Here is a 19,006-nt window from a genome sequence, read left to right on the forward strand (position 1 = left end):
CTGTTGCCCAGGCTGGAGTGCAGTGGCTCGATCTTGGCTCACTGCAAGCTCTGCCTCCCGGGTTCACGCCATTCTCCTGCCTCAGCCTCCCGAGTAGCTGGGACTACAGGCACCTGCCACCACGCCCAGCTAATTTTTTTTTGTATTTTTAGTAGAGACGGGGTTTCACTGGGTTAGCCAGGATGGTCTTGATCTGTATGTGACTTTTTAACTGGCTTTTTTCACAGAGCATAATGCCCTCAACTTGGATCCATCCAAATTGTTGCTTGTATCAAAGTTCCTGTCTTCCTGTGGTTGCTGAAACATTTTTTTGGTATTTCATTTTGATGTTACTTTTTAGTATATCTTGTTGCATAGATATTTAGTAGTTGCTCTGGTTATTACATCATATGTATATAATTTATTACAATCTACTGATTTCAACATCTTGCAGATTAAATGAAGTATAGAATCTTTATTTCCCTAATGGATGATTGGATGCAGAAAAAAAAAAAAAAGAATCCTTATTTCTTTTATATTCCTTTACCCTTCCCTATTTATAATTTTCTTAACTATTCTTCTGCAGACATAGAAAACTTCATCAGATGTTATAATTTTTGCTTCAACCATCAAACATAATTTAGAAAACTAAGAAAAGTCTGTTGTATGTGCCCATGTTTTTATTCTTTCTGTTCTTTTTTCCTTCTGATCTTCTAAGATTTCTTTTACTGTTTTTTTTTTCAAGAACTTTATTTAGCCATTCTTTTAAGGTAAGTCTAGTGAGACAGATTCTCTTAGTTTGTCTTCATCTGAGAGTGTATTAATTTTCTCTTCATTCTTGAAGGATATTTTCCTAGAAATAGGATTCTACATAGACAGTTTGCTTTCAGCACCTGAAAAATGCCGTGCCACTTCCTTCTGACCTCCATAGTTTCTGATAGGAAATCTGCCATAATTCTATGACATGTACGTTTTATCTTTTATTATCATTTCACAAGGTCTTTGAGGCTCTGTTCACTTCTTTTCCAGTATATTTTGTCTCTGTTAAGATTGGGTAATGTCCTTTGTTTCATCTTCTAGTTGATTGATTCCTTCCTCTGTTACATTCATTCTGCTGCCCATCCTTGAGTTTTTTATTTCATTTATTGTATTTTTCAGTTCTAAAATTTCCATGTTTTTTTATTTGTATCTTCTGTTTCTTTGCAGAGACTTCCTGCTTTTTCGTTTGTTTCAAATGTGTTCAGAATTGCTTGTTGAATCATTTTTATGATGGTTGCTCTAACATCATCTAATAATACCTAACCTCAGATACCTCTTGATGTTAGCGTCTACTGATTGTCTTTTCGTATTCCCTCCAACTAATTTTAATACCTCCAGTTTCCCTCATTGCATCAAGTGTTCTGGCTTGATATACAAGGTCCTTCCTATTGTATCCCTTTTTCAATCATATTTCCTACCAATCCCACATTCACCTTCTTTCACATCAAAAATAAATGATTAGCCTGGGAAACACAATGAGACCTCATTTCTACTAACCTTTTTTTTAAAAAAATTAGCCAGGTATAATGGCATGTGCCTGTAGTCTCAGCTACCCTAGGAGGCTGAGGCAGGAGGATTGCTTTAGCCCAGGAGTTTGAGGCTGCAGTGAGCCACTACATCCCAGTCTAGGTGACAGAGTGAGACCCTGTTTCAAAAAAATAAAAATAAAAAATACATGATTTATAATTTCAAAAACCTACCATGGCTTATTGAATGCTATGTTCCACTTTAGTGTCTACTTTTTTTCCTCTAAGCTAGACACCGCCCCTTGCAAAACCACATCAAAGGTATCTGCAGTTGTCACTGATCTTGGTACCACCTATTCCTCTGTAGATGTCTTCCAGCACAGGACAGTAGAGATCATCACCACTGGTCAGGGCAAGAAAACCAAGCTATGTTGCTTTTAGCTGACACAGCAAGTTTGATTAGTGATGGTTTAGGAATCAAATTCAGTGGACTCCATCAACACAGTTTTAGATACCAAAGGTGTAATTAGACACCGATTTGACAATCCAACTGTCTGGTCAAACATGAAAAGCACTGGACTTTCCTGGTTGTCAACTGTGCACACAGGCTGAAGATCCAGAGGAGGTAAGGGAGGAATACTAAAAGCTTTATACAGATGAGGTATTTCCTGTGGTTGTGTTAGCTATTGCTGTGTAACAAATTACCCCAAAACTTGGTGGACTGAAACACCACTTACTGGCTGGGCATGGTGGCTCACGCCTGTTACCCCAACACTTTGGTAGGCCAAGGCAGGCAGATCACATGAGGCCAGTTCAAGACCAGCCTGGCCAACATGGTGAAACCCCGTAAATTAGTCGGGCATGGTGGCGTGCACCTGTAGTCCCAAGTAGCTGACTCTGGAGGCTGAGGCACGAGAATCACTTGAACCCGGGAGGCAGAGGTTGCAGTGAGCTGAGATTGCACCACTGCACTCCAGCCTGGGTGACAGAGTGAGACTTTGTCTCAAAAAATAAAAATAAAAAAGAAACACCACTTACTCTTTCAGTTTTTGTGGGTCAGGAATCAGTGCAGCTTAGCTGGGTCCTCTGATTCTATGTTTCTCACAAGGCTGCAGTCATCTCAGAGATTCACTTCCTAGTTCACTCGCGGTTATTGGCTGGATTTGGTTCCTCTCAGGCTATTAAATTGAGGCCTCAGTTCCTCATAAGCTGTTGTCCAGAGGCTTCTCCATAGAGCATCTCACAACATGGCAGCGTGCTGCATCAGAATGAACAAGTAGGGGAGTGATATGGTTTAGATCTGTATCCCTGCCCAAATCTTGTGTCGAATTGTAATGCCCCGTGTTGGAGGTGGGTCCTGGTGGGGGTGATTGAATCATCAGGGTAGATTTCTCATGAGTGGTTTAGCACCATCCCCTTGGTGCTGTTCTTGTGATAGTGAGTTCTCGCGAGGTTGTTTAAAAGTGTGTAGCACCTGCATCTCCCCTTGCTCGCTGTCTTTCATTTCTGCCATGTAAGGTACCTGCTCTCCCTTCACCTTCCACCATGATTGTAAGTTTCTGGAGGCTTCCCCAGAAACCAAGCACATGCCAGCATCATGCTTCCTGTAGAATAGTGCAGAACCATGAGCCAATTAGGCCTCTTTTCTTTATAAATTACCCAGTCTCAGGTATTTCTTTATAGCAATGAGAGAATGGACTAATACAGAGAGCAAGAGAGACTGTCAGGAGAGAATGCTAGTAAAACAGAAGTCACAGTCTTTTGCAACCTAATCACAGAAGTGATTTTTGCTGCTCTCTTTGTTAAAAACAAGTTAGGGCCAGGTGCAGTGGCTCATGCTTATAATCCTAGCCCTTTGGGAGGCTGAGATGGGAGGGTCACTTGAGGCCAGGAGTTCAAGACCAGCCTGGTCAACATAGTGATACCCCCATCTCTTAAAAAAAAAAAAAAAATTAAAAAGCAAGTTATGGCCAGGTGTGGTGGCTCACACCTGTAATCCCAGCACTTTGGGAGGCCGAGGTGGGTGGATCACCTGAGGTCAGGAGTTCAAGGCCAGCGTGGCTAACATGGTGAAACCCTGTCTCTACTAAAAATACAAAAACTAGCTGGGCATGGTGGCGGACACCTATAATCCCAGCCACTTAGGAGGCTGAGGCAGGCAAATCGCTTGAACCTAAGGGGGCAGAGGTTGCAGTGAGCCAAGATCAGCCTGGATGAAACAGCAAAACTTCGTCTCAAAAAAAAAGGCAAGTTATTAGACTGAGCCTACGCTCGAGGGTAGGGGATGACACAAAGGTGAACACCAGGAGGTGGGGAGTCTTTGGGTGGTATCTTAGAAATCTGCCTACCACAGTGGTTTTGAAAAAGATGGAGAAAATCCTAGAAACCTACTTTATGACCCCTGACCCACATGATCCTCATACTGCCAGTTACTTTAATGGTTGCCAGCTTCAGGCCATCAAAGATGGTGGAACCATTACTGATCTCATTGTGTTCTGAATTGTCAGCAAGCCAAATGCTGCTGCTCTCGGCTTGGACGAGAACATTAATGCCAAAATTAATTATCTGATCTTTGACCTGGGTGGCATTTTTTATCTGTCCATCCTCAGTATTCAAGATGGAATTACTGAAGTCAAGTCTACAACTGAGGATACCCACCTGAGTGAAGAATACCTTGACAACTAAATGGTCAGCTGTTTCATGGCTGAGATCAACTGCAGGTATAGAAAGGACACCCGCTGAGAACAAGCAGGCTGCCCAAGCCCCTTCTGCCTCTACTGAATGTACTCTTCATTCTGGTATCGAGGCCAATTTGAGATTGAGTCCCTCCATGAAGCGGTTCACATCTATACCTCTGTGCACATGAGCAGCTGGAAGAATTAAAAGCCACCCCAGTCCCTGGCACCCTACACCTGTGGAGAAAGCCATAAGCAATGTCACCCAGACATATCACCAGTCCTTCACGGGTGGCTCTATCTATATCCCCAAGATTTAAAATCTCCTATAGGGCCGGGCGGGCGTGGTGGCTAACACCTGTAATCCCAGCACTTTGGGAGGCCAAGGTGGGAGGATCACTTGAGGCCAGGAGTTCAAGACCAGCCTGGCCAATGTGGTGAAACCTGTCTCTATTAAAAATACAAAAATTAGCCAGGCATGGTGGTGCATGCCTGTGATCCCAGGTGCATGAGGGGCTGAGGCACAAGAATCACTTGAACTTGGGAGGCAAAGGTTCCGATGAGCTGAGATTGCACCACTGCACTCCAGCCTGGGTGACAGAGTGAGACTTATCTCCCAAAAAATAATAAATAAGATAAAGTCTCCTACAGGAAGAACTAGAACTGAATTTATTTACAGGCAGCATGATCTTGTATGTAGAAGACCTGAAAGAATCTACAAAGAAGCTACCAGAATAAGTGAGTTTATCAAGGTTTCAACATCAATGTGTAAAAACGGTTATCTTTTGTTATACTGCAAATACACAATTGGAAAATGAAATTTAAAAAATACTGTTTATAGTTAGCACCCAAAACTTGAATTACTCAGGTTTGAATTGAGTGATTCAACTATTCCAGAATAATATTAATCAACTGGAGTAATCTGAGCAAGTAATTGTTCTTTATTTCATTCCCCAGTCTCACTGTGGGACATCTTTTTTGGTGTTAAGTCTTCTGCATGAGTTATGAAGCATACCTAAAAGGTCTCAAACTACATTTCTCAGAGAGTTTTCTCAGCATCCTGAAGGCAGTTCAGACTCGTTGGATTATGTCAAGTTTAGAGTTCACCCTGCCTTAGGCTCAGCATAGTGCTGGCATTATACATAATACAAAAAATAAGAATTGGTCCTGCCCTTCAGTCAGCTTTACAATCTTCTAAGAAAACAGATGGAACAGGCCGGGCGCGGTGGCTGACGCCTGTAATCCCAGCACTTTGGGAGGCCGAGGAGGGCGGATCACGAGGTCAGGAGATCCAGACTATCATGGCTAACATGGTGAGACCCCGTCTCTACTAAAAATACAAAAAAACTAGCCAGGTGTGGTGGCAGGCATCTGTAGTCCCAGCTACTCGGGAGGCTGAGGCAGGAGAATGGTGTGAACCTGGGAGGCAGAGCTTGCAGTGAGCCGAGATTGTGCCACTGCAGTCCAGCCTGGGTGACAGAGCAAGACTCCGCCTCAAAAAAAAAAAAAACAAAACAGATGGAACAAAGAGTGGTGGGGTTTTTTTTTCCCCCCTCAAAAAGTAGAAGAAAGGGTCTTGAGAAAATAGGGGTGAGTAGGCATAAGACATGCTAAAAAGTTGAGTACAGAGGTCCAGATGCAGAGAGCAGTTAACACGGTGTCATGGGACAGAAACTAGTTGGCAGTGGATCCCTCGCTCCATTTTCTCACGTCAGTATCCCCTGAAGTCCTGTCATTGAGGCTTCTGTCCCCATGCCACCTACTCCGTGAACACTTGTTTGTTGTCATGACTTCTAATCCCACCTTTTCCTGGTGATTTTCAAATATCTCTCTCATCCCAGTCTCGTCTGCCTTCCAGACTTTTCCAGTTGCCCCTCAATCTCACAGATTTTCCTCATTTACGTATCTCATCGCATCCTTTTAAAAATTGTGTGTACCATTTTCCACTAGAATGTAAGCCCCATGAGATCGGAGACCATGATTATTTTCTTGCCTGTTCTTGGCAAAGGCCTCACATACAGTATGTCCTCAAAAAATATTTGTAGAATTAGTCAATGATTAAGATTTCAAAATGAAACTTTTGAAATTCCCACCCACCCCAGAAAATGGTAAACCTTTTCAGTTCTCTGTTTCAGCTCATGGGAGGACCTTCTAGCCTCACCTATCTAGTCATTCAACCAGAAACTTAAAAGTCATCTGGGTGTCCTTTTTCTCCTTCACCCTCCATATCCAGTCAAACAATCTTTTTATTTCCCTCTAAGTATCATGGATTCATTAGCAAACATTTATTGAAAGCTGTGATAGGCCCTGGGCTGGTGAAACAGGGGAATACCACACTGACCCGTCTTCAAGCCCCCAACTATTAATGTTCATCCACACAGCCCCTCATCTTCCTTTCCCACCTGGACTTGTCTGATTCCTTCTTCTCTCTCTGTCTCCAGACTGGACCTTTTTCCAGTCTCTCTGCACCCTTTGGCTGCAAGACAGAGACATGGGTCTATTTCACCATTCTGTCTCCTCTGCCCAGCACAGTACAGTAAATGTTAAAACAAGTACTTCCAGATTGAACAAAGGCCTCCCCATTACCTGCAGAATGAAGTTCAGATATTCTAGCATGACATGCTACTTTCCTATTGCTGCTTAACCTAGTGGCTTAACAGAAATTTATCATCTTACTGTTCCGTAGGTCAGAAGTCTGGCATGGCCTAAAGTTAAGATGTTGATTCCTCTTTGGAGACTGCGAGTGGAATCCATTTCCTCACCTTTTCCAGTGACTAGAGGCCACCCATATTCCTTGCTCATGGCCCCTTCCATCTAGCAAAGGCCAGTGGAATCCTCAGATTGTATCATTCTGAACTCTTCTGCCCCGCATTTCCACTTTTAAGGACCCTTGTGATTACATTGGGCTTACCCAGATAATCTAGGATTATCTCATCTTAAGGTCAGCTAATTAATAACTTTAATTTCTTATACAATCTTAATTCTCCTTTGCCATATTATATTCGCAGGTTCCAAGAATTAGGACATAAATATCTTTGGGGTGGGGGACATGGTTCTGCCTATACCATATGTAGTACACAGTACCTCTCACAATCTGGTACTAACTTTTTTTTTTTTCTGAGACGGAGTGCAATGCTGTGGTCTTGGCTCACTGCAACCGCCAACTCCCGGGTTCAAGTGATTCTCCTGCCTCAGCCTCCCAAATAGCTGAGATTACAGGTGCCCACCAACACACCCAGCTAATTTTCTATTTTTAGTACAGACGGGGTTTCGCTGTGTTGGCCAGGCTGCTCTTAAACTGACTTCAAGTGATCCACCTGCCTCGGCCTCCCAAAATGCTGAGATTACAGATGGGAGCCACCGCCCCCAGCTAACTTACCTTCTTAACCTCACTTCCAAGCACTTTCTTCTAGGTTGTCCACAATCTAGCTATGCTTGTCTGTATGCTGTTTCCTATGCTTGATATGCTCCGTTCATCCCCCCATAACCCCACCAGCATCCCACCTTTCTTCGTGTCCACTGCCTTTTAAAGCCTAATTCACATTGCCTACCTCTGTGAAGCCTCTCCTGGTTGTTTTTTCTTTGCTCCCTTAATCTGCATGCTCGACACATACATGCCTCTATACCTAAATAAATAGAAAGCATGCTGTGGTGGTAGGGACTCTTTTGTGTGTGTGTGACGGAGTGACGCTCTGTCGCCCAGGCTGGAGTGCAGTGGCGCAATCTTGGCTCACTGCAAGCTCTGCATCCCTGCCGGGTTCACACTATTCTCCTGCCTCAGCCTCCCGACTGGCTGGGACAACAGGGGCCGCCACCACGCCCAGATAATTTTTTTGTATTTTTAGTAGAGATGGGGTTTTGCCCTGTTAGCCAGGATGGTCTTGATCTCCTGACCTCGTGATCCTCCCGCCTCAGCCTCCCAAAGTGTTATGATTACAGGCATGAGCCACCACACTCAGCCATAATGCTTTCACATTTCAGTGTGTTGTCAGATGCTTGGGTTAATTGAGGTTCAAAGCTAAGTTGTTAGACTTAATAATAGGAGACTTTGGGACGTTTAGGAGAGTTGTGGTAATATAAACAAACTAAAGTTAAGGAATAAATTGGATGATGATGAGGTAGTGGAGGAAGAAAATGTTGCCTGTTTTTTGGCCCAAATTGAAAGAAAATGCAAGAGGCTGAATCAGTAGTCTGAAGAGAGAAGCAAGCTTAAGGATGAACATTAAAGACCAAGATCAAGCAGCCAATAGAAAGACATTAAGAAAGGGCAAGAGGAAAGGAAAAGGGGAAAGGAAGAGGGAAGAGGCATGCTCTACACACCTATACAGATTAGAAACTACAGGGTGACCATAACTCCTGGAAATAGGGGCAAATGGTGATGAGTGTGGTTCGGTGAGTTAGTCCTGTGGTTCCGTAAGGCAGTTTCTTTTTTTTTTTTGGAGACCGGATCTCACTTTGTCACCCAGGCTGGAGTGCAGTGGTGTGATCTTGGCTCACTGCAGCCTTGACCACCTGAGCTCAAGCAATCCTCCCACCTCATCCCCGCCAAGTAGCTGGGACTACAGGCACACACCACCATGCCTGGCTAATTTTTTGTAGAGACAGGGTTTCACTATGTTGCCCAGGCTGGTCTCCAACTCCTGAGCTCAAGTGCTCCTCCTGCCTCAGCCTCCCTAGGATTACAGGCATAAGCCACCGAGCCCAGCCCAGTAAGGCAGTTTAATGCTATGTGCAAAAATCGTTAACATGGTACAGTAACACATTCCAATCAACCCCCAAACACGTACCTGTGATTAACCTCTTAATGTTCACTGACCAAACCTGTAACTTCAGCATACCCCATGAGACAGTTTTAAAATTTTGCTTCCAGGATTTACAGTAGCAAGTGATATATAAAGATATTAAGTAGTATTTAACAGTTGTCACATCCAGGCCTGGCACAGTGGCTCACGCCTGTAATCCCAGCACTTTGGGAGGCCAAGGCAGGCGGATCACAAGGTCAGGAGATCGAGACCATCCTGGCTAACACGGTGAAACCCCATCTCTACTAAAAATACAAAAATTAGCCAGGCGTGGTGGCGGGCACCTGTAGTCCCAGCTATTCGGGAGGCTGAGGCAGAATGGCGTGAACCCAGGAGGCAGAGCTTGCAGTGAGCTGAGATCCGCCATTGCACTCCAGCCTGGGCAACAGAGCAAGACTCTGTCTCAAAAAAAAAAAAAAAAGGTGTCACATCCAAATTTTGAATTCAGGGACTTTATTCTTTGAACCCCCACAGCCAGCTTGTTTGGAGGCATCGGAATGCAGAACTGTTGCAGTTCAGTTGAAAGCAATGCCATCTAGTGGTGTGTGTGCAGCAGGTCAAATGTTAAGCGTAGATTTTCTAGTAGAAAGTAAATTATCTTTAGGTCTTGCTAAAAAACATTATGTTTCAAGTTTGCCTCTTTTAACTGCTAAACAAAGGGCAGCTACTAAAAACTAGGACTCAAAAACCTATTTTTAGTTCTTCCATCAGAATCTTACAAATAGAAGAGCTTCAGTATGCAAAGTATTTCTTGCAGTTAAATCTGTACATTACAAAATGTCTCTGGAGGGATTCACAAGAAACTGATAATGTTGCTGGCTGCCTTTGGGGAGAGGACTGAGGAGCAGGATTTTTCACTGTATAGCTACTGAATTTTTATGCGTATGACCGTATTAAATTGTTTAAATACATGTTACTAAAATTTTTCTTACACAGGTCATGAATGAAAAACTTCAGCACTGCATGGAACTAACAGATCTAATGCGGAATCACCTGAATGAGAAGAGGGCACTCCGCTTGGAGTGGATGATCGTCATCCTCATTACCATAGAGGTAAGATGGAAATGCTATGTACCATAATCAGTTACCATCTCTTCACAAATATAGAGGCTATGCTAATAAGATTGTTTGAGACAGAAAATTATTAGCAGGAAAGAGGCTGATTTTGTTGTCACTACTAACTCTACTTGAAAGTTTCAAATTACTATTTGCAAATGCATTAAAAGTAATTTTTGAAAAGGTTCCACTTTTTAAAATTTGAGAGTAGACCTCAAGGTTCTGCTTTTAAAGACAGCATTTGGAAAAGGTTCTAGCTGTGAATTTGTAATGTACATTTCAACATCAAATCAAGCACCCGTGCCTCCAATTCATAGGTTGCCACGTGAGAAAGGGCAAACATTTACCTTACTTCAGGAGCATCTCATTGATCACTATCTTGGAAGTCATTTTAGTTTGTACCCATAATTTGCCCATCATGAAATAATTCTCACTTTTTATTCTAAGGTAATGTTTGAGCTGGGACGAGTATTTTTCTGATCAAGTGATAACCAAAGTGTCACTGCAAGAGATATTCAAGTTCTACAATCAAAAATTAAATGTTCGGCCGGGCGCGGTGGCTCATGCCTGTAATCCCAGCACTTTTGGAAGCCAGGAGCTCAAGACAAGCCTGGCCAACATGGTGAAACCCTGTCTCTACCAAAAATACAAAAATTAGCCAGGTGTGGCATACGCCTGTCATCTCAGCTACTTGGGAGGCTGAGGCAGATCTCTTGAACTTGGGAGGCGGAGGTTCCAGTGAGCTAAGATCACACCACTGTACTCCAGCCAGGGCGACAGTGAGACTGAGTCTCAAAAATAAAAAATAAATAAATGTTCACTACTGGGTGATCATTTAATAGGTGTTTTTTTAATCAAGAAATTTTCAGTCCCCAATATATTGTGTGAATAAAAATTATGTAGAATCTAGTGTTTGCATCTACATCACTGACAATTCAAAAGGAAAATATTTCAGTTAAGAACTTTGGAAAACCTTAGCATCTAGGAAATCTTGGCAAATCTTGGCAGATACTTCTTAGTCAAAGGACTTACTTACATTTTAGACACCACAACTTAACCTATCCCCAGGGAATCCCATCATGGCCCTGGCTAAGAGAATCATACAGGAACTCAAGTGTTGAAATCAATATATATAGGCTGGGCGCAGTGGCTCACGCCTGTAATCCCAACATTTTGGGAGGCCGAGGCGGGTGGATCACAAGGTCAGGAGATCGAGACCATCCTGTCTCTACTAAAAATACAAAAAATTAGCCGGGTGTGGTGGCAGGCGCCTGCAGTCCCAGCTACTCAGGAGGCTGAGGCAGAATGGCATGAACCCGGGAGGCGGAGTTTGCAGTGTGCTGAGATCAAGCCACTGCACTCCAGCCTGGGCATCAGAGCAAGACTCCGTCTCAAAAAAGAGAAATCAATACATACAATAACAAGACAGGCTTCTGGTGGCAGAAATGAAATCTTAAATACCTATTTTAGATGGCATGATTTGAGTATGGCTGTTCACTGGCACCTTTTATTAATACTTTGTCCTCTCACCAAGTTAGTCACAGTATTCTTCCCACAGATGTTTGTTTCAGACATATTTGGGGGAAATTTAAAAAATACCAAGCACAAAGAATCTCACATCTAAATATTTACCTCCTTGGGTTGACATTAAAAAAAAATCAAATCTTTATCTTCATTGCCTTACTTTTATGCATAACCCCTCATGCCCCACTATAGTCCGCACCTGTCAACATTTTTTCACACATATCCTTTCGTTTTGCAACTCGCTTAACTGCTACACAGTATTATACCAAGAGAATACATTCATCTGTACTAACTGATGGACATACTTATTTGCAGTTAACAGTGCTAGGATAAACATCTGATGTCTTCCAGCGAGAGTTCTTCAGTAGCTGTCTTCCATTTGAGGTACCTACCTGTATGCCAAGGGTACCCACAAAAACTCTCCAAGGAGCATATAGGCACGGATAGTCCAAGAATTGCTGTTTAGGATGTGCATGGTGGCTCATGCCTGTAATCCCAGCACTTTGGGAGGTCAGGGTGGGAGCACTGCTTGAGGCCAGCAACCCTGTCTCAAAATAACTTTAAAAATTGCTTTCTAGATCAAGTTCCTCCCGATTTTCATAAAATCAACATACCTGTTTGCACACCTGCAGTGTATCCTGTTCTTCCCATCTTCCCTTATCACACTTACACAAGTGGCGTCTCTCACCTATCCTCAATAATTTGGTCCACTATATTCAATAACCTTTAAATACATTAAACCTATTTGTCAACATTTTTGGGAAGCCACAAAAACAAAAAAGGACAACTTGGAAGATTGGTAAATGCAGCCTCCTTTAATTGAGGCCATTATGTTTTCTCCCATTTTTTTTAGGAGGTACAATTCCAGTAAAATTTTACTGCAAGTATCAATGTATGCAATTTGCTGTTTTGGTCAACTAATTAGTAGTAACAATGTGAAAATAGTCCAGAAAAAAACCATGAACATTTGATGCCTTATGGTTACAGCAAATCAAACATTTCAAGTTATATACAAAAATTTACAAGAAATGAAAGGATCATCAAAAGAGGTTCATAAACATTTATTAGCATAAAGTGTTATAGAGGAAATGTAACACAAACATTTTCAAGAAGAAAAACTTGTATTTGCAGAGTTCACCTATGTTTACATGGATCATGGTGGACATCAGCTCAATACACTATTACAATGCACTAAATTACAAGGGCTTTCCTTAAAAGTGATAAAACAGCTTTATTTTAAAATACCAGTATTTACGATACACTGGCAATTACATCTTTTTCAACTAATTTTATGATTTAAAACTTCAAGTTATGAAAGTTTAAAGAATTGTTTTAGTTGTAACATAAGTACAAACTTTTATTTAGTTAATAAAGTAAAAACTTTATTAAGATTACCACCTCTCTAAGAACAAAATGACAAAGAAATTACACAGAGTATTTACAGCCTAAAGTAATTACATTCACCACTGGCTCCGAAAGTCCTCAAAGTGGTATCTAATTTCTATCACACATGAGAGCTCACTGATTAAGACCAATCTGGATTTGAATTCTTGTTTCACCACCAATTCTTGCTGTTATAACCTTGGGCGAATCACTGAACCTCTTGGGCCTCAGTTTCCTCATCTGTGGCGTAGGTTTAATTATTAAACTATCTCACAGGTTGCTGTAAGGATTAATGAAATATGTGTGAACAGGAGGGTTTAATTATTAACCTATCTCACAGGGTTACTGTGAGGATTAACTCCCAGATGAAATGGAGGCTAAATCAAATTCCCAGGATCCATCTTTGAATCTTTAAGAAATACCGTAACTGAAACTTACAGAATAGATGTTACTGAATCCTGCACTGGAACAGAATGGTTAACTTAAATATAGCAATATTTTCACTGTATAAAATAGGTTGGCTCCTCAGTGCAAGCCCAAAAAGACTTTTTTAAACTACACATTTTTGCATATACCAAACAGTGGTGGCCAACAGGTATTCTGGGGTGCCTTCTTGGATAACCATAGCAGTCAGATGCAGACTTTTTTTTTTAAACACATAAAATCAGTATCTTTCTAGTTTTACCATTTTAAAAATAAACTATACTTGCCTATTTTAAATTACTGTCCTGTCTACTATCTAAAGCAGGTCTTCCAAAGTATGGTCCTCAGACCAATTGCATCAGCAAATACTCAAGACTGTCCATTAATATTACTGACTCCTGAGTTCTACACCACACTAAATCAGAACGTCTGGGGCCAGAGCTAGGAAAATCTGTTTCTTCTAATTCTCCAGGAGACTCTTATGCTCCCTAAGCTCTGAGAAGCACTAACTTAGTCTATGTATTGGTTTACACTCAGGTTACACAGATTTTAAATAATTCATTAGCACTCTCTTGCTTACTAAGTACTAATCTCAAGTGACTCAGTTCTCCTCTCTTTCACCAACCCAATCTCCTCAGACCCTGCTCTATGCCTTTACAAAGTGCCTGTGTGTTGGAAGGTAATGTGGATGAATAGAGGGAATTTTTCCAAATCCAAATCTACTCTCACTTTCAGCTCTCTCCACTGGTTCTGAATTGCCATTTTAAAGGAAGGTTTAATGTCACCATTCTAAATTCCCTTCCCTCATGGATGGTTAAATGAAACAATTTTTTTTTTGAGACAGAGTCTCACACTTTCACCCAGGCTGGAGTGCAGTGGCGCGATCTCGGCTCACTGCAAGCTCCGCCTCCCAGGTTCACGCCATTCTCCTGCCTCAGCCTCCCAGCCGCCTGCCACCACGCTAATTTTTTGTATTTTTAGTAGAGACGGAGTTTCACCGTGTTAGCCAGGATGGTCTCGATCTCCTGACCTCATGATCTGCCCACCTCGGCCTCCCAAAGTGCTAGGACTACAGGCGTGAGCCACCGCGCCCAGGGTTTTTTTTTTTTTTTGAGACGGAGTCTCACTCTGTCGCCCAGGCTGGAGTGCAGTGGCGCGATGGCTCACTGCAACCTCCGCCTCCCGGGTTCAAGCGATTCTCCTGCCTCAGCCTCCCGAGCAGCTGGGATTACAGGTGCCCACCCCCATGCCCAGCTAATTTTTGGCATTTTTAGTAGAGGCGGGGTTTCACTATGTTGGCCAGGCTGGTCTCAACTCCTGAACTCAGGTGATCCACCACGCCCGGGCAACAAAATTTTTTAAAGACCACATTTTCACTTCCTCTGAACAGTATCAAACAAAATGTGGACTTTTAAACGTTTTAAAAACAAAACCTTTCCACATCCCCTAGACTGTTAAAATAATCTGGGAAGTATGCAGCATTGTAAAACTGACTCATATTCATTTTCTCATCCAATCCCACAATTACTTATTAGAAATTATGATGGGCTACTCTAAGATCTAAGACACAGTGGTAAAGATGACACATAGGGCCCCTGGCTTTCACGAAGCTTACATTCCAATGAAGACAGCAGGAAAACTAAGTAATCTGCTCATAGACAGATGCTCTATAAAGAAATCTAGGGCTGGGCGCGGTGGCTCATGCCTGTAATTCCAGCACTTTGGGAGGCAGAGGCGGGTGAATCACCTGAGGTTGAGAAATCGAGACCAGCCTGACCAACATGGAGAAACCCTGTCTCTACTAAAAATACAAAATTAGCCAGGCGTGCTGGCATGCGCCTGTAAACCCAGCTACTCAGGAGGCTGAGGGAGGAGAATCGCTTGAACCCAGGAGGCAGAGCTTGCGGAGCCGAGATGGTGCCACTGCACTCCAGCCTAGGCAACAAGAGTGAAAATCTGTTTCAAAAAAAAAAAAATCTACACAAGAGGTAGAGAGGTGATGTGAAAAAGTCAGGAAAATGGAACAGACTAGTTAAGGAACTTAAAATGTCCTTAAGATTTAGACATCACCAGTTGAATTTAAAAACTCAAAACAGGAGAGATTCTGGTTAAGTAGGAACTTGACTTTTAATCTAGCTTCTGCACACAAGGCTTGGGAAGTTGCTTACTCAACAATTTAACAAAAATTAATGATGTAATTCCAATCAAATCTAAACCTCTAGCCACAAAACCTTAAATTCAAGGTGCTGATCTTAATCTAAAAAACCTCATGTGGTTTGGGTTCTGGTTACCTTAGAGATTTGACTCTAAGCACCCAAAGGCAATTAAGATTAGATGAAATACTTGGCCGATGGTTCACTACTGAAACCTGATGAACTGGAATCCTCTGATTTTGTGTGTCTCTTTTCAGATAGGGTGACCAACCATTCTGGGGGGTTTTTTTTTTTTTTTTTTTCAGACACAGTCTCACTCTGTCACCCAGGCTGGAGTGCAGTGGCACAATCTTGGCTCACTGCAAGCTCCACCTCCTGGGTTCAAGCGATTCTCTTGCCTCAGCCTCCCAAGCAGCTGGGATTACAGGCGTGCACCACCATGCCAGGCTATTTTTATTAGAGACGGGGTTTCACCATATTGGCCAGGCTGTTCTCAAACTCCTGACCTCGTGATCTGCCCACTTCAGCCTTCAGTGCTGGGATTACAGGCATGAGCTACAGCGCTTGGCCCCATTCTGGGTTCGACTGGGACCAAGGGGTTTCCTGGGAGCAGCCAGACTTTCACTGCTAATACTGGCAAAGTCCTGGGCAAACCAGGACTGGTCACACTATCTTCGGCCACATTTTAGAAACTGATATTTTAACAGCCACCTTTTTCAACTCTGGACTTTGCGGCAACTCTACAGAGCTTTAATGTGGATCAACTACTAAAAACAAGAACCTTCCCTAAAGAAAACCATGTTAATGTCACACACGGTTTTTACCAATCAGGTGGAAGTAGTAATTTTTCCCTATAAATTTTACCATTTATTGGCCGGGCGCGGTGGCTCACGCTTGTAATCCCAGCACTTTGGGAGGCTGAGGTGGGCGGATCACGAGGTCAGGAGATCGAGACCACGGTGAAACCCCGTCTCTACTAAAAATACAAAAAATTAGCCGGGCGTGGTGGCGGGCGCCTGTAGTCCCAGCTACTCGGAGAGGCTGAGGCAGGAGAATGGCATTAACCCGGGAGGCGGAGCTTGCAGTGAGCCGAGATTGCGCCACTGCACTCCAGCCTGGGCGACGGAGCGAGACTCCGTCTCAAAAAAAAAAAAAAAATTTACCATTTATTTTACTTTTAAACACAAAAATCCTGAGCCAAACACTACTTGAATAACTGTTAAGGAATTCAGATTCACGTTTAGGAAATAATGACTCAAAATTAAAATGTCTTTAAAGATCAGTTTTCAACAAATGATAGATGTAACAACTTGGACAAATCGCTCTCAACCCAATCTGGCTGGGTAAAGGAAGCTAGTGTGCAAAGGCAACATACTGTATAATTCCATTTATGTAACATCCTAGAAAAGGTAAAACTATAGTGATGGACAACAGATCGGTGACAGCCAGGGGTTACGGGTGGAAACAGCACAGGTCTATAAAGACAGCAAAATAAAGTGATAGACCTGGCCTATATTGTCATGTTGGTGATTACACAAATAAATACTACGTTAAAATTCACAGAACGATACACCAAAAAAAGGGCCACTTTTACTACATAATTCTAAGGTTTTTTTTTTAAATCAGTGATGATTTAAAAAATATACTGAATTTATCATTTACTGAGGTACTGTGCTACGCCCCCCCTCCTGTTTTGTTTCATATTCACCCAATGTTATGAGATAATCATTATTAACCCTATTTGAGGAAAAGGAAAACTTGAGGCTCAAAGGTTCACTAACATGCCCAAAGCCATACAGTGTGTAAGGGATGGACTATAATTCCAATCCAGATCTGATTCCAAAGGCTATATTCTCAACCACTACCAAACACTACACTCTCTCCCCTCTGTTCATAAATATCAACCACTCTGTCCCTCCCAATGACAATATCAGGAGGCTGTTGTTTCCTAATTCTATTCTGAACTCAATACACTATTGATAACGTGAAAATAGGGAGAAGCAAAACATGACTCTAGAGCAGTGATGTACAACTGAATTTTCTCCAATAGAAATGTTTTATATTATCTGTGCTGCCCAAATATGGTAGCCTCTAGCCACAGGTGGCTACTCAGCACACATGGCTAGTGTGACACTGAGTTGAACTGGACAGCACAGTTCTAGAAAAATAATGTGACAAGAATGTACATGTCACAGAAAGAATTTATTAAATTATGATGGTAACTCACCAACAATAAAAGGAAAATAATTCAAGGGAGATGTATAGTAAAGGAATGAAGCTAAAAAATGCACCACCGCCAAGGCACAAAACTAAGTCTATCCTTTTTTTTTTTTTTTTGATACAGAGCCTCGCTCTGTCGCCAGGCTAGAGTGCAGTGGCAACATCTCGGCTCACTGCAACCCTCCAACTCCCTGGTTCAAGCGATTCTCCTGCCTCAGCCTCCTTAGTAGTTGGGATTACAGGCATGCACCACCACGCCCAGCTAATTTTTGTATTTTTAGTAGAGACGGGGTTTCACCATGTTGGCCAGGATGGTCTCGATCTCCTTACCTCAAGTGATCCACCCGCCTCGGCCTCCCAAAGTGCTGGGGTTACAGGCGTGAGCCACTGCGCTTGGCCACTAAGTCTATCTTCTGAACACCTGCTCACCGACCAAGATTCAGCTTAAATAGTTATCTACCTACCCACAGCACTCTGCACATCTGCGTATAGAATAAATTGTATACTAAATATCTGCGTTTTTCTCCCCCAGTGGACTGTGACCACCTGAAGAGCAGAGATAGGTATTCATATATGCACCAGCATCCAATGCCTATGTGCAGATGCTTTCTGCAACAATAAACACCTTTTTCACTCAGTTCGAGTGGGAAAATGATCATCCTAAATCCTTTATCATCTTAGATCCTTTAACTACAAATTCAACTCAATTCTGCAAGCAATTGAGTACCAGGAGTGTACATAAAAAGAAGTACCTGCCCTCAGGGAGCTTACAGTGAGAGTGAGGGATACAAGATACAGGTAGACAAATAACAAGCAAAAAGGGTAATCAAAATTAATTCTGTACAAACAGTACTTTAGGTCAGAACAGACACAGTCAGGAATCATAGTGGTAAGTGAAAACTGAAAAATGATTTAAGTAGCCATTATCCGGCCGGGCGCAGTGGCTCACGCCTGTAATCCTAGCACTTTGGGAGGCCAAGGCAGGTGGATCACCTGAGGTCAGGAGTTAGAGACCAGCCTGGCCAACATGGTGAAACCCCATCTCTACTAAAAATACAAAAATTAGCCAGGCGTGGTGGTACAGGCCTGTAATCCCAGCTACTCGGGAGGCTGAGGAAGGAGAAATCACTTGAACCCGGGAGGTGGAGGTTGCAGTGAGCCAAGATCGTGCCACTACACTCCAGCCTACGAGATGGGAGTAAGACTCCATCTCAAAAAAAAAAAAAAAGTAGCCATTATCCCATTCTGTGAAGCAAAGGTGTAAGATAACTTATTGTATCCCAACA

The 19,006-nt window shown here is 42.5% G+C and overlaps 1 protein-coding gene across 3 annotated transcripts in view; it reads left to right on the forward strand.

The window, feature by feature from the left end:
• Positions 1–10,946, forward strand: part of LOC116463186 (required for meiotic nuclear division protein 1 homolog) — a 45,814-nt gene extending 34,868 nt beyond the window's left edge. Inside the window, exons 11-13 of one of the 3 annotated variants that reach the window (XR_009211997.1) lie at positions 4,094–4,204; positions 4,839–4,897; positions 9,898–9,981. Coding sequence is in view for 1 of the 3 variants with exons in the window: in XM_032146182.2 (XP_032002073.1) it covers positions 9,898–10,014; positions 10,465–10,497 (150 nt within the window). In the remaining 2 variants the exon portion in view is untranslated. Of the gene's footprint in view, positions 1–4,093; positions 4,205–4,838; positions 4,898–9,897; positions 10,015–10,464 lie in introns of those variants that run through there. The other 2 variants (XR_004246602.2, XM_032146182.2) reach the window with 2 other exon arrangements.
• The last annotated feature ends 8,060 nt before the right edge of the window (positions 10,947–19,006 follow it).

Source organism: Hylobates moloch, unplaced genomic scaffold (assembly GCF_009828535.3).
Source record: "Hylobates moloch isolate HMO894 unplaced genomic scaffold, HMol_V3 SCAFFOLD_28, whole genome shotgun sequence".
In the NCBI taxonomy this organism is placed as follows: Eukaryota; Metazoa; Chordata; class Mammalia; order Primates; family Hylobatidae; genus Hylobates; species Hylobates moloch.